At 44.1% G+C, this 17276-nt stretch overlaps 1 protein-coding gene across 1 annotated transcript in view; it reads right to left on the reverse strand.

Annotated features, from left to right (window-relative positions):
• Positions 1–17276, reverse strand: part of LDAH (lipid droplet associated hydrolase) — a 339639-nt gene that overhangs the window by 251001 nt on the left and 71362 nt on the right. The window contains exon 3 of the mRNA XM_069728149.1: positions 5883–6017. Coding sequence (XP_069584250.1) covers positions 5883–6017 — 135 coding nt within the window. The remainder of the gene's footprint in view (positions 1–5882; positions 6018–17276) is intronic.

Raw genomic sequence — 17276 nt, forward strand, 5'->3', positions numbered from 1 at the left:
GCTGCAGTGCAGCCGCATCACAACTGCGCTACTGAATGTAAAGGCATAGATCACTGCACTACTGAATGTACAGGCACAGATCACTGCACTACTGAATGTACAGGCACAGATCACTGCACTACTGAATGTACAGGCACAGATCACTGCTCTATGAATGTCCATGGACAGATCACTGCACTACTGAATGTACAGGCACAGATCACTGCGCTACTGAATGTACAGGCATAGATCACTGCACTACTGAATGTACAGGCATAGATCACTGCACTACTGAATGTACAGGCACAGATCACTGCACTACTGAATGTACAGGCATAGATCACTGCGCTACTGAATGTACAGGCACAGATCACTGCGCTACTGAATGTACAGGCATAGATCACTGCACTACTGAATGTACAGGCACAGATCACTGCACTACTGAATGTACAGGCATAGATCACTGCGCTACTGAATGTACAGGCACAGATCACTGCACTACTGAATGTACAGGCATAGATCACTGCGCTACTGAATGTGCTGGCACAGATCACTGCGCTACTGAATGTACAGGCACAGATCACTGCGCTACTGAATGTACAGGCATAGATCACTGCACTACTGAATGTACAGGCATAGATCACTGCGCTACTGAATGTGCAGGCACAGATCACTGCACTACTGAATGTACAGGCACAGATCACTGCACTACTGAATGTACAGGCACAGATCACTGCGCTACTGAATGTACAGGCATAGATCACTGCACTACTGAATGTACAGGCATAGATCACTGCGCTACTGAATGTGCAGGCACAGATCACTGCACTACTGAATGTACAGGCATAGATCACTGCGCTACTGAATGTACAGGCACAGATCACTGCGCTACTGAATGTACAGGCACAGATCACTGCACTACTGAATGTACAGGCACAGATCACTGCACTACTGAATGTACAGGCACAGATCACTGCGCTACTGAATGTACAGGTACAGATCACTGGGCTACTAAATGTGCAGACACAGATCACTGCGCTACTGAATGTACAGGCATAGATCACTGCACTACTGAATGTACAGGCACAGATCACTGCACTACTGAATGTACAGGCATAGATCACTGCACTACTGAATGTACAGGCATAGATCACTGCGCTACTGAATGTACAGGCATAGATCACTGGGCTACTGAATGTACAGGCATAGATCACTGGGCTACTGAATGTACAGGCACAGATCACTGCGCTACTGAATGTACAGGCATAGATCACTGGGCTACTGAATGTACAGGCACAGATCACTGCACTACTGAATGTACAGGCATAGATCACTGGGCTACTGAATGTACAGGCACAGATCACTGCACTACTGAATGTACAGGCATAGATCACTGGGCTACTGAATGTACAGGCATAGATCACTGCACTACTGAATGTACAGGCACAGATCACTGGGCTACTGAATGTACAGGCACAGATCACTGCACTACTGAATGTACAGGCATAGATCACTGGGCTACTGAATGTACAGGCACAGATCACTGCACTACTGAATGTACAGGCATAGATCACTGGGCTACTGAATGTACAGGCACAGATCACTGCACTACTGAATGTACAGGCATAGATCACTGGACTACTGAATGTACAGGCATAGATCACTGGGCTACTGAATGTACAGGCATAGATCACTGGGCTACTGAATGTACAGGCATAGATCACTGCGCTACTGAATGTACAGGCACAGATCACTGCACTACTGAATGTACAGGCACAGATCACTGCACTACTGAATGTACAGGCATAGATCACTGGGCTACTGAATGTACAGGCACAGATCACTGCACTACTGAATGTACAGGCATAGATCACTGGGCTACTGAATGTACAGGCACAGATCACTGGGCTACTGAATGTACAGGCATAGATCACGGCACTACTGAATGTACAGGCACAGATCACTGAGCTACTGAATGTACAGGCACAGATCACTGCACTACTGAATGTACAGGCACAGATCACTGAGCTACTGAATGTACAGGCACAGATCACTGCACTACTGAATGTACAGGCACAGATCACAGGGCTACTGAATGTACAGGCACAGATCTCTGGGCTACTAAATGTACAGGCACAGATCACTGCACTACTGATTGTGCAGACAGATCACTGGGCTACTGAATGTACAGGCACAGATCACTGCACTACTGAATGTACAGGCACAGATCACTGCACTACTGAATGTACAGGCACAGATCACAGGGCTACTGAATGTACAGGCACAGATCACTGGGCTACTAAATGTACAGGCACAGATCACTGCACTACTGAATGTACAGGCACAGATCACTGGGCTACTGAATGTACAGGTACAGATCACTGGGCTACTGAATGTACAGGTACAGATCACTGGGCTACTGAATATACAGGCACAGATCACTGCACTACTGAATGTACAGGCACAGATCACTGCACTACTGAATGTACAGGCACAGATCACTGCACTACTGATTGTGCAGACAGATCACTGGGCTACTGAATGTACAGGCACAGATCACTGCACTACTGAATGTACAGGCACAGATCACTGGGCTACTGAATGTACAGGTACAGATCACTGGGCTACTGAATATACAGGCACAGATCACTGCACTACTGAATGTACAGGCACAGATCACTGCACTACTGAATGTACAGGCACAGATCACTGCACTACTGAATGTACAGGCACAGATCAGTTCCCGACCAACTCAATGCCCTAAGAACCCAATGTCCTACCTGTAACGGGGTCTACCAAGCTGGGGTACCTCTTTCAGTTCCACCCCGTGTTTCAGGAGGTCCACTCTGCTTTTGCTAGATTCTGAATGAAGGACGCTGGCAGGAATTTCTTGATTACATGAGAGCATATAAAAGCTGACTGCTTCTCAACGTATTTCCAGTCTAAAACAACCTTTATTTACAGCACACAGAATATATAACACAGATACACAGGGCAGGCCAATAGGAACACAGCAGGCCAGACCTACATTACAATAGCCGCAGGGGGCCGGAGCCTGCCAATATTTACTGTGGGAATTACAAAGGTGGGGGGAGGTCAGAAAGAGAATATCTTGTCCAGGGGCACAGCCTGTGGACTGATGCATTTCACATGGAAACTATTATACATACATATACTGCATAACATTCTTGGTGCTGGGGGGTTCTGTAACACTACCTAAGTGTGATAGTAAACAGTGCCTGACCAACTCACTGCCAACGTCTTAGCTAAATTATGCTCAACCAATTCAACTCCCCTCACTGTTACATTTGTAATTGTGAATTTTTTTTCAGACATCAAAACCTTTTTCCACTAAATACAGTAATTTCATATTACAATCTTTATTTAAAAACAATAGAACACCTAATTAGTAATTTGTACCCTGGCCACTAGTACTGAGGTCTGACTATTGTGGCCATGTACAGGTGTTATTTCCTGAATCTATAGGAAGTTACAGTCTAGACACTTTAATACTAAAGATCAGGATAAGATTTTACAATTGTAGCCATGTACAGGTGTTGTTTCCTGAATCTATAGGAAGCTACAGTCTAGACATTTTAATACCAAAGATCGGAATGAGGTCTGACCATTGTTGCCATGTACAGGTGTTGTTTCCTGAATCTATAGGAAGCTACAGTCTAAATAAAAGCCCCAGTGGTCGGTGTGATAATTGCAAAAATTCTATTATTTTGATATGTAAAAAAGAAAAAAATAGCAAAATTGAAAAAAAAAACCCTGATTTATACAACATATTTTCTTCAGACAGCTTCACTTTAATAACACTGTGTGATAGTAGATATCGCCCCATGACTGGAGTTGGCCTTGGCATCCATTTGTAACGTGATTATTCTGGTTATGACTGAGGCAAGGTGGAAAAGCGTGTATTTCTATAGCTAAAAGTCATTAGTCAGGCTGTCATTCCCGCACTAGCACAGCATCCAAGACAAGCAGACTCCACGCGCTGATTGTGTGCTTTACCCGACAGAGTGAGACCATTATCTGACGTTGGCTTCGGGGCAAGTCAGTGATTCTTGTTGGAAGCAAGTGTTTAAAGTACGGACCTGTCTATGCTGATTTGGAACAAATGACATACAGTGCTGCGAGTAACCTCAGTCATAATATACACTTCAGCTTTAATTTGCTAAAAACTAAACACAAATTATCCGCTGTGAGCAAAATAGGACATCAAAGCTTACAAGGAGCGTTTTCTCCCTCTCCGGAAACATTGTACTAATGACCTCACCAATTACTATGCCGGGATGTATTGTGATTCACACACTGAGGTCGGGATAGAAACAGAGGCAATGCAACAGCAAACAGTACAAAGCATAGGAATACAAAATAACGACTCAAAAAAAAAAGTTTAAATAGTTAAAATTTTCGACATACTGAAAGTTTTCTTGATTGGTGTGAGACCGGGAGGTGAAAGTCCCACCAATCTCTAACATTATAGATATTTTCTCCTCCGAGAAAGGGGAGATTAATTCAGCTAAACTTCTGAAATCACTCAATGAGCACACTGTCAGGATTCTGCTCTGCTGCATGCTCGAGCGGGCGGTCACGTGACCATAAGCATGCAATTTGCATAGTTGTGGTCATGAGGCCACTATCAACTTTTCCTGGTTCTCCCAATATTTGATGAGAATCTAGTTGGCTAGTAACCATAACTACACAAATCACAGTCACATGACTGGCTGATCGAGCAGGCAGGAGAGCGGCATCTGGACAGTGTGCTCATTGAATGACTGTATAAATTTAGCTGAAGCCAGAAAACACCTTTAATGAATTCCTCCCCCCATTCCATCTTAAAACCATCAGTCTCAGAAAAGACAATCGCCACAGTTTTAGCAATCACGACAGTGCGCACATGGCATACTGTCAAGATTCAGCAATCTGCAAAAATTTAGCTCAAGGCAGAAAACACCTTTAATAAATTCCTCCCCCCATTCCATCTTAAAACCGTCAGTCTCAGAAGAGACAATCACCATAGTTTTAGCAATCACGACAGTGCGCACATGGCATACTGCCAAGATTCAGCAATCTGCAAACATTTAGCTCAAGGCAGAAAACACCTTTGATAAATTCCCACCCACAATGTTAAATCCATCAGTCTCAGAGGATATAATCGCCGTCGTTTCAGCAATCATGACAGTGAGCACATGGCACACTGTCAAGATTTAAAAAATCGACAAAAATTTCGCTCAAGCCAAAAAAACACCTTTAAGAAATCCCCTTAAACTTATTAAATGCAAGCCTTTTAATAAATGTAGTGCATCTCTGATCGTCCAAGCTACCCATGAAATCTACACCAGCCCAGCTATGCTAAAATTCTGGAGTAAATCAGAACAATTTTCAAAAATGTTTATAGAGATGTCAGACAAATTCATTGACGGGAGTGGGGTCCAGGTTCTGAGACCCCAACTGAACGGAGGAGCAGAAGCGCTAAGCTGAACGTTCCTCCGCTTCAACGCTGACGACGAGCTCCGTGAACTCCCCATAGAGGCCATCTTCAGGGGTCAGAGGTGAGCAATTAGATCAGTGGCAGTCTCGGGATCAGGAGCCCCATCGATCACGTCAAAAGTTAGAAGGAAAAGAGTGTGAAGTGACAAGTTAAAAGCATGAGAACCTCATCATACAGCTCCCGATAGCTCAGCTTAATGCTTGCGTGACGGGACGAAGAATTTTAGGGTTAAACTCTCACATCTGGATGCTCATGTATATACGTATTATCTTGCAAATTTGCACACGTTACACCAAAATGGGCCTCATTTCAACTCCACTTCAGCTACATGTCTTAGGCAATCGCCAGTGTGTAACAGAATAATAGAGATAGACAGCGCATGCATCAATAATGAGCGGCGTACCATCAGTCATATCCATGCCCGTGGGCGGAGAGCAGTGGCCCGCGTGGCTGATCGCCCATACCGGATATTTTCTGGTAAATCCACAATAAAGTGATTGCATGAAGGTTTTGTAGAATCCGACTACTCCAGGGTTACCTGAAAAATTAAAAGTGCAATAATATTAATAAAATCTTATAAGATTCCTTAAATCGTACCTCTCACACAAAACCTGTAGACAAGCATGGACCTCACCTCCCAAAGCATTTTAATAAAACTGCTTTTGGTGCACATATCAGACTAATATTTCCAGGAACAGTCCCGAATCTCATTCTCTGTAACGACCCAATGTGGGTGGTTACTCTTTATCGAAATTCTGCCAGCACTATAGGAGCTGGAACTTCCTTTCCCCCCTCAATTCACAGCATGCAGTGCTCCTGCCACTGACCAATGGTTTGCCTGTCCCAACTCTCTAATATGCCTGTATGTAGTGTGACAGGAGAGTAGGAACAGAAAGGAAAACACTCGCCTCATGACCCGATTACACTGGAAAATAATCAATGGACAGCAACTTAGACAAAACGGAAACACCTAGTGGTTAGCACTCTGGAGTGATTATTTGTGAATAAGACCAGATCATTTTTACATAAATTGATTTGCAGATTATTTATTTATTACTCAATTAAATTATATCAAGCTGTCCAAAAGTGCAGAGACCCTTTAAAAAAAAAAAAAAAACTAAACAAAATGGAGTCAGTAGAATACTAAAATAAGAACTGAGAAATTCTCGAGAGGAAATAGAGAATGACAGACCAAAAGTAATTGACTTTTGCCTCAGTTGTGTCAAACTGCTAGGCACATTGACTTCCATTAGTCAGAGGAGAAGTTAGCTACTTCCTCCATCGATAATGTGAATCACGCACTGTGATTGGGCACGCATCGTTATTAAGCACGCGGCACGTACTGTGATTGGGCACACATTGTGATTGGACAGCACTGTGATTGGGCACGCACTGTGATTGGGCACGCACTGTGATTGGACACGCACTGTGATTGGACACGCACTGTGATTGGGCACGCATCGTTATTGAGCACACGGCACGCACTGTGATTGGGCACGCACTGTGATCGGACAGCACTGTGATTGGGCACGCACTGTGATTGGGCACGCACTGTGATTTGGGCACGCACTGTGATTGGGCATGCATCGTTATTGAGCACGCGGCACATACTGTGATTGAGTACACACTGATTGGACACACACTGTGATTGGGCACACATCGTTATTGAGCATGCGGTACATACTGTGATTGGGCACACACTGTGATTGGGCACGCACTGTGATTTGGGCACGCACTGTGATTGGGCATGCATCGTTATTGAGCACGCGGCACATACTGTGATTGAGTACACACTGATTGGACACACACTGTGATTGGGCACACATCGTTATTGAGCATGCGGTACGTACTGTGATTGGGCACACACTGTGATTGGATACGCACTGTGATTGGACACGCACTGTAATTGGACACGCACTGTGATTGGACACGCACTGTGTTTGGACACGCACTGTGTTTGGACACGCACTGTGATTGGACACGCACTGTGATTGGACACGCACTGTGATTGGGCTCACACTGTGATTGGGCTCACACTGTGATTGGACATGCACTGTTATTGGACACGCACTGTGATTGGACACGCACTGTGATTGGACACGCACTGTGATTGGGCTCACACTGTGATTGGGCTCACACTGTGATTGGACATGCACGCTATTGAGCACGCGGCACGTACTGTGATTGGGTACGCACTATGATTGGGCACTCACTCCGATTGAGCACAGACTGTGATTGGGAACTTACTGTGACTGGACACGCACTGTTATTGAGCACGCACTGCGATTGAGCACTTACTGTGATTGGGCACGCACTGTGATTGGGCACGCACTGTTATTGTACACACTGTGTTGGACATGCACTGTGATTGAGCACGCACTGTGATTGGGAACACACTGAAATTGAGAACGCACTGTGATTGGCCAGCAACTGCGATTGGGCATGCACTGTGATTGGGCACTCACTGTGATTGGGCACGCACTGCGATTGGGCATGCAGTGTGATTGAGCACGCACTGTGATTGGACACGCACCACGAATGAGCACGCACTGTGATTGGGCATGCACTGTGATTGAGCATGCGGCACGTACTGTGATTGGGCATGCACCATGATTCAGCACGCGCTGTGTTTTGGCACGCACTGTCATTGAGCACGTGGCATGTACTGTGATTGGGTACGCACTATGATTGGGCACTCACTCCGATTGAGTACAGACTGTGATTGGGAACTTACTGTGACTGGACACGCACTGTGATTGAGCACGCACTGCGATTGAGCACTTACTGTGATTGGGCACGCACTGTGATTGGGCACGCACTGTGATTAGGCACGCACTGTGATTGGGTACGCACTATGATTGGGCACTCACTCCGATTGAGTACAGACTGTGATTGGGAACTTATTGTGACTGGACACGCACTGTGATTGAGCACGCACTGCGATTGAGCACTTACTGTGATTGGGCACGCACTGTGATTAGGCACGCACTGTGATTGTACACACACTATGATTGGGCACGCACTGTGATTGGGCACGCACTGTGATTGTACACACACTATGATTGGACATGCACTGTGATTGGGCACGCACTGTGATTAGGCACGCACTGTGATTGTACACACACTATGATTGGACATGCACTGTGATTGGGCACTCACTGCGATTGGGCACGCACTGCGATTGGGCATGCAGTGTGATTGAGCACGCACTGTGATTGGACACGCACCACGAATGAGCACGCACTGTGTTTGGGCATGCACTGTGATTGAGCATGCGGCACGTACTGTGATTGGGCATGCACTGTGATTCAGCACGCGCTGTGTTTTGGCACGCACTGTCATTGAGCACGTGGCATGTACTGTGATTGGTACGCACTATGATTGGGCACTCACTCCGATTGAGTACAGACTGTGATTGGGCACTTACTGTGACTGGACATGCACTGTGATTGAGCACGCACTGCGATTGAGCACTTACTGTGATTGGGCACGCACTGTGATTGGGCACTCACTGTGATTGGGCACGCACTGCGATTGGGCATGCAGTGTGATTGAGCACGCACTGTGATTGGACACGCACCACGAATGAGCACGCACTGTGATTGGGCATGCACTGTGATTGAGCATGCGGCACGTACTGTGATTGGGCATGCACCATGATTCAGCACTCGCTGTGTTTTGGCACGCACTGTCATTGAGCACGTGGCATGTACTGTGATTGGGTACGCACTATGATTGGGCACTCACTCCGATTGAGTACAGACTGTGATTGGGAACTTACTGTGACTGGACACGCACTGTGATTGAGCACGCACTGCGATTGAGCACTTACTGTGATTGGGCATGCACTGTGATTGGGCACGCACTGTGATTAGGCACGCACTGTGATTGGGTACGCACTATGATTGGGCACTCACTCCGATTGAGTACAGACTGTGATTGGGAACTTACTGTGACTGGACACGCACTGTGATTGAGCACGCACTGCGACTGAGCACTTACTGTGATTGGGCACGCACTGTGATTAGGCACGCACTGTGATTGTACACACACTATGATTGGGCACGCACTGTGATTGGGCACGCACTGTGATTGTACACACACTATGATTGGACATGCACTGTGATTGGGCACGCACTGTGATTAGGCACGCACTGTGATTGTACACACACTATGATTGGCATGCACTGTGATTGGGCACTCACTGCGATTGGGCACGCACTGCGATTGGGCATGCAGTGTGATTGAGCACGCACTGTGATTGGACACGCACCACGAATGAGCACGCACTGTGTTTGGGCATGCACTGTGATTGAGCATGCGGCACGTACTGTGATTGGGCATGCACTGTGATTCAGCACGCGCTGTGTTTTGGCACGCACTGTCATTGAGCACGTGGCATGTACTGTGATTGGTACGCACTATGATTGGGCACTCACTCCGATTGAGTACAGACTGTGATTGGGCACTTACTGTGACTGGACATGCACTGTGATTGAGCACGCACTGCGATTGAGCACTTACTGTGATTGGGCACGCACTGTGATTGGGCACGCACTGTGATTGGGCACGCACTGTGATTAGGCACGCACTGTGATTGTACACACACTATGATTGGACATGCACTGTGATTGGGAACACACTGAAATTGAGAACGCACTGTGATTGGCCAGCAACTGCGATTGGGCACGCACTGCGATTGGGCACTCAGTGCAATTGGGCACTCAGTGCGATTGGGCATGCACTGCGATTGGGCAGGCACTGCGATTGGGCACGCAGTGTGATTGAGCACGCACTGTGATTGAGCACGCACTGTTATTGAACACGCACTGTGATTGTGAACCACTGTGTGACCCATTTTGTCATGGTTTGGCTTTTATACTGTATGGAGGGTCATTTAGTTTTTTTACATTCCTATTTGTTCTCCAGATATTACTTCTTTTTTTATTATAATATTTCCTGCTCATTGTTAAGGGGACCGGCTGCTATTTAGCCATGGCCAAATATGTATAGTTCTTACAAGCTATTTGATGCTGAACTTGCAAGCACTGCTTTGGGATTGGCCAGAATTACTTGATCACACTGTTAGCTCCTGATCCACACCAGCTTCAGTCCCTCAGTATTTCCAATGCTACAGAGGCAAAGCTGCCTCATATAGTAGCGTTAAAGCGCACACAAATGAAGCCATTGGCATGACAATGCTGCTGGCCTAAACTGTCAATCAAGAATGACAGTCATCCACCCACAAGAAGACGGCTGGCTGGTGTGTTCCGAAAAAGACGACCTGGGACAAACCCTTTAAGGTGGTCATTAGATGAATGTCAGCTAAACTATCCACTTCTAAAGTGCATGGTGGTGTCCTGATTCTCCTTCAAAAGCAAATTTTGGAAAATAAATAGTTGGGCATAATGGATTTCAACATGCCCAATCCTTTGATTTTAAGAGAGATACGATGTCATCAGAGTGTCTGGCCACTGTTTATCTTCTCTCTATTAAGGTGATAGTCCGGCATTAGAGTACAAGTCCGCACTCACTATGTGATACTCCGATGCCGGGAGCGGCAGGCACGTGCTGCAAGTATGTTATTTGCATACATGCGGTCACAAGCCGACTAGATGTGAGCGGCCTCACTCAATACAAGTGAATTGAGTGATGCCGGACACGTCTAGTCGGAATGTGGACAGAAGTATGCAAATTGAATATGTGCGTACACATGAAGACTGACATTGGAGAATCCTCACAGCACAATCTGACATTGCATATATATGCAGGAGTCGGGAAGAACAGCTGTCAAGCAAGCTGCTCAGCTTATATTGAAAGCATAAGAAGTCTGGAGATTTGAACATGGACTAGCATTGGAAAATTAAGCATTTAACAAAATTTTTTTTCTACTCTGAGGTCCAAAAAAAGCTTCTAAAAAATACCTAGAAGACCCCTTATCAGAGCTTTGATTTAATTTCCGATGCCTCAAAAGTCTACTGAGCTGTTCAATCTCTAAAGCATAATACTTGGACCCAAAATGGCTTCTTTAAGGTCCTAAATTATGTATCCGAAGCCGCTGCAAGTGCACCTAAAATCCAAGATATCTAGCATGGGCCAAAAGCTGTACAACAAGGATCCACCAGGCCGTGTTCATGAGGACTACAGGGAATTGTGTAGCAAAAATAAGATATAAAAATAAGAAAAAGTACAAAGGAAAATATACTTAAGTCCAATTCACATGTGCAGCGTAATATTAACCTGCCCTGCGCCTGTTATTCTGCTTAATACGAGAGCTAATCATAGGTGTTGCTGTGAAATCGCGATACGTCGTTGCACCTTACCGCCGGGATTTCATTTGCCTAAATTAAATACATTTGTTAGCAATTCAGACAGTAGTAGACGAGAATTACCTTATTGTTTGGATTGTAAAATCCACATCTTAGCTCACCCCGGGCACCCCCCGCCCATCCTCCCCTTCCCTGGCCCACCTTTAAATTTAGTGCACTTTGTGGATTTGTTTTGGCTACAAAGTATTTTTCTTGAAGTCCAGATGAGCACTTCCAAGTCTTTTCAAATATTTTGTAGGAAATGTTAGGCATTAAATCCTCATCACATGAAATTCGGAGAACAGCTGTTGAGAGCAGCTGAATGGAAGCAAATGTTTCCGAGGCTGGTGGTACTAGGTGACCGCGTCGAGGAGAGCTGCTGAAAGTAACAAGCCAACGCAATGCATTAAACTGTTTACAGTCAACACAACGGGCCTGACCCCTAAACAGTTTTTTTCCCCCTTAACACTGCAATTACAATATCCACTTTCAACCAACCACTAAATTCTATCATTCTTTCCAAGAACCAAAAAAAAAGTAGCCCTCTCTAATTTCTTGAAACAAATAACGTGCCCTCAGGGGCCTTGTGGTCGGAGGAGAAATTCCCAAGCTCTAGTGGACGGGCAGTGAAAGTAGAGGAGGCGTAGTGCCCACCTGTCGGGATCGAAGGTAAACTTCGTACAGCTGATCGCACCTGGGACCGATGCTGCCTCCAATATATATTACCCCACCCCCATCTTTAGATGTGAAAATATCACACTACTTAATAAAAATAAATTCCCATAATTGTCTAAAAAAAGCATTGTTCACCCCCCAAAAAATATTGATATATTTGAAAATAAATTACAGATTTCTATACCTAAATGACAAATAACATAATCCAAAGCTTAACAAATATACAATAAAAAGAGACTAAAAAATAAATACATTAAACAACATAAAAATGTAATTTAAGTCAAAAATATAATAATAATTAAGAAGTGTGCATAAAAAGTAAAATGATAATGAATTCTAAAAGAAAAAAATGTTAGAGCATAAAAGATAAATGATAAATAAAATATCATTAACAAGTTTGTAAAATAGTAAAAATAGTTATGAATTCATTCAATAAATACATAAATACATTTTTTTAATAAAAATACACTAAACATTTTCAAAACATGTTACTTTTATAAAATAGTGAATAATAAAACAAAACTATTAAAGAATGAAAATACTTAGAAAATAAAAAAATGTTAACAAATGTGTAAAATAGTGAAAAGATAAGGAATTATAAATTACCGTAAATACGTAAGCAATAAAAATACGCAAAAATAAAAAAGCAAGTATTTAAAATAGTAAAATTAGTGAAAAATAATAACTATTAAAGCATTAAAATATCCTAAAAGTGTATATTAAAAAAGTTAACACATGTGTAAAATAGTGAACTGATGAGGAATTATAAAAAAAATTATACATAAAATAAAATATAATAAATTAAAAAATATCATTGAGGTACGCACATGAAGATTCATGTCTGCAATGACTTGTTTGCCACAAACCCATGCTTGCTCTGATTAATTACTGTATTCTTATCCGAGAACTTTCACACATGTTGTTTAATAATTTGTTAAAAGGTCTTTCCCTGTATAGACAAAAGGTTCACTGGCCTGTAATTTCCTGGATCCATCTTCTTACCTTTTTGTTAAAGTTAAGGGCAACATAGTCCTTCTCCAATCTTATGGGACTTCTCTTGGTCGCCAAGATTTTTCAAAGATTCTGGTTAGTGGTTCTGCAATTCCCTCTGCTAACTCTGTCAGTTCCCTAGGATGTAACTCATCTGAACCAGGAGATTTAAATTAGCTAAGTGTTCCCTCACTATCTCTCTGTTCATAGATAGTGTGGATTATTTCATTTCTTAGATAGCACTGTGAAGATCAGTAGATGTTACAATTGCTTTCTTAGAGAAAACAGATGCAAAATAGGAATTTAAAAGTTCGGCTTCTCAACATCATTTTTAACCACTTTACCCTTTTCATCCTGCAAAAATCCTATAGCATTTTTGACTTTTGCTTTTGACATACCCTCTGTGACAGAGTCACTGGTAAGGTGATAGAGGGGAGATAAGTGTCACTGCGCTTAACAGCGTCAGTGATGTGAAACCAGAGCATTTTTTCTCCAGCACCCTACATGTTGTGAGGGTGAAGTTGCATAAAATGGGCTGATTTTATGTGGACCTTCATAGATCAGGTGGGAGAAGGTCCACTCTGTCTCCCCTGGCCGACCTGCCAGGACCTGCATGAGGTCATGATCATGTGATCAATCACATGATGGGTAAGTTACAGGCAGGGCCGGCTCTAGGTTTTCATGGGCCCTGGGCGAAAGAGTCCCGGTGGGCCCCTTTAACACATACCACAATTCATAATGCACCGATATGGCAGAGAAATATAGGTATAGTACAATGCCAAAGATTTCACTTCTTACATTACATGAGTGATATCTATTGTACATTCTACATTAGCTCAGAAACCGGACAGTATAGTACTCTATACAGAATAATGTGCCCCATATATTGCTCCAAGCAGAATAATGAGCCCCATATATTGCTCCAAACAGAATAATGAGCCCCATATATTGCTCCATACAGTATAATGGGCAGCACGTAGTACTCCATACAGAATAATGAGCCCCATATAATGCCCCATACAGTATAATGGCCCCATATTATGCTCCAAACAGAATAATGAGCCTCATATAATGCTCCATACAGAATAATGAGCCTCATATAATGTTTCATACAGTACAAAGGGCACTACAGACTGCTCCATACAGAATGAGCCGCATATATTGCTCCATATGGAATAGACCCCATATAATGCTCCATACAGTATAGTGAGCCACATATAATTCTCCATACAGTATATGATGGGCCCCATCTATTGCTCCATATATAATGGGCCCCATATAATGCTCCATACAGTATATGATCGGCCCCATACAGTATACTGAGTCCCATATATTGCTCCATACAGAATGGGCCTAATAGGATGCTCCTTACAGAATGGGCCCATATAATGTTCCAAAAATAATTGGCCCCATAAGATGCTCCATGTATAATGGGCCCCATACAATGCTCCATATATAATTGGCCATATAAAATGCTCCATATAGAATTAGACCCATAAGATGCTCCATATTAAATTGGCCCCATATAATGCTCCCTATAGAATTGGCAACATAAGATGCTCCCTATATTATTGGCCCCATAAGATGCTCCAGTGCTCTTGCACTGTTTAGAAGCACTTCACCTTCATATTAAATGGTGCAGGTTACTTTTAGCAGTGCAGGGGTTAATCTGCTCAGATGAGAGCTCTTGGAAGCTTTTCTGCATTAAGGCTCTCAGCTGTTCACTGTTGGCCACTCCCCTCTCCTATATATTCTGGGTCCTGGCAAACACTCATTGACACAGCAAGCTTCATGCTGCATGGTTAGGAGATGGTGGTTTGCTGTTGTTGTTTGAGAAAGTATTTGGTGGATTTATCTGAGATTGTTGCTAGGTTTTGGGTGTGTGCAAATTCCCTTCCTTCTCCTACTTTGGGTTTACCCCATCCTGCACTACCAGATGTCTACCTCAGTTGTTTGTGTGAGTATATTTATATTGTATTTTAATGGGCAAATGGAACGTGTTAACCAGAATCTTGAGACTTATCTTAGGTGTTTTGTGTCTGAGAATAAGGAGGATTGGGTTACCTACTTACCTCTAACTGAATTTGCAGTAAATAATCATTGTCATGAGTCTAGTACTGGTAAGTGGCCGTTCTTCAGGGCATACAGGTTTCAACTTCATCTTAGATCATTTATTAGGAATCGCTCTTCAAGAAGACCTGAAGAAGAACGGCTTTCATCATCAAATACGTCTATGTGGCAAGGGGCTCTTGATAATTTGAGGAAGATGCGGTCAAAATATAAGACTGTGGCTGATTGGAGACATTTTGTGGGGCCAGACCTGTTTATTGGCGACTTGGTCTGGTTACCCTAAAGAAGCATTAAGTTGAACGTTCCCTCTTGGAAACTAAGTCCCAGGTTCATCAATTCTTATAAAATTGTGACCGTTGTCAATCTTGTAGCATTCTGCTATGCTTTGCGGCCCACCTTTAGGATTCATAATGTGTTTTATCAATCTCTACTCAAAAAATACGCTGCATCTTCTGTAACATAAGCGCTATCGCCATCTCGGGTCATTGTGGCTGGAAATTTGGAATTTCAAATAGCTAAGATCACTGATTCTTGATTAGTTCATCGGTCGCTTTAGTATCTGGTACACTGGAAGGGATATGGTCCTGAAGAGAGGATGTGAGTACCAGCATCTGATGTCCATTCGGCCAGGTTGAGCAGGTCTTTTCATGTGGCACACACTGATAAACCAAGATCTGAGTTTCCAGAGGCCACTTGTAGATGGAAGGGGTACTGTCATGGGTTTACCGCAACAGAGGGGAGCCAGAAGACCCCAGCGTCTAAATTCTCCTACTCCTGCACTGTTTAGAAGCACTTCACCTTCATATTAAATGGTGCAGGTATCTTTTAGCAGTGCAGGAGTTAGGCCTCTTTCACACTTCCGTCGTTTGACCAACATCGCAATGCGTCATTTTGGAGAAAAACGCATCCTGCAAAGTTGCCTCAGGATGCGTTTTTTCTCCATAGACTTACATTAGCGACGCATTGCAACGTATTGCCACACGTCACATCCGTCGTGCAACGGATGCGTCGTGATTTTGCGGCCCGTCGTGACGAAAAAATGTTCAATGTAACGTTTTTTCGTCCATCGGAACCGCCATTTCTGACCGCGCTGCATGGCCGGAACTCCGCCCCCTCCTCCCCGGACCTCATAATGGGCAGCGGATGTGTCTGAAAACTGCATCCGCTGACCACGTTGTGCACTATTTGCACAACGTCCGCGGGACGTTGGGCCGACTGTTTGCGACGGCCCCTAATCTGCTCAGATGAGAGCTCTTGGAAACTTTCTTGCATTAAGGCTCTCAGCTGTTCACTGTTGGCCACTCCCCTCTTCTATATATTCTGGGCCCTGGCAAGCACTCATTGCCAGAGGTAGCTTAATGTTGCATGGTTAGGTGGTGGTTTCTTGTTGTTTGAGAAAGCGTTTGGTGGATTTATCTGAGACTGTTGCTAAGATTGTATCGTGTGCTAATTCCCCTCCTTCACCTGCTTTGGTTTTACCCCACCCTCCACTCCCCACTGTTTACCTCCGTTGCTTGTGTGAGTATATTTGTATGAATGGTCTTTTCCCTTATACCTGTTTATATTGCCTTGTTAGTCTGGTTGGTGTATTATAGTACACTACTACTCACCTCTTCCCTGGGTGAGAGAAGGGTACAGACTGAGAGCGGATTCGGGAGCTAAGGGAAGGTACCTGGCCCCGGCAGCTTCACCATTAGAAGTAATCTGGGGAACAGGGCGAGCTAGGGCACCCCTAGCATTAGGGACAGGGAAGA

Source organism: Ranitomeya imitator, chromosome 5 (genome assembly GCF_032444005.1).
Source record: "Ranitomeya imitator isolate aRanImi1 chromosome 5, aRanImi1.pri, whole genome shotgun sequence".
NCBI classification, from domain to species: Eukaryota; Metazoa; Chordata; class Amphibia; order Anura; family Dendrobatidae; genus Ranitomeya; species Ranitomeya imitator.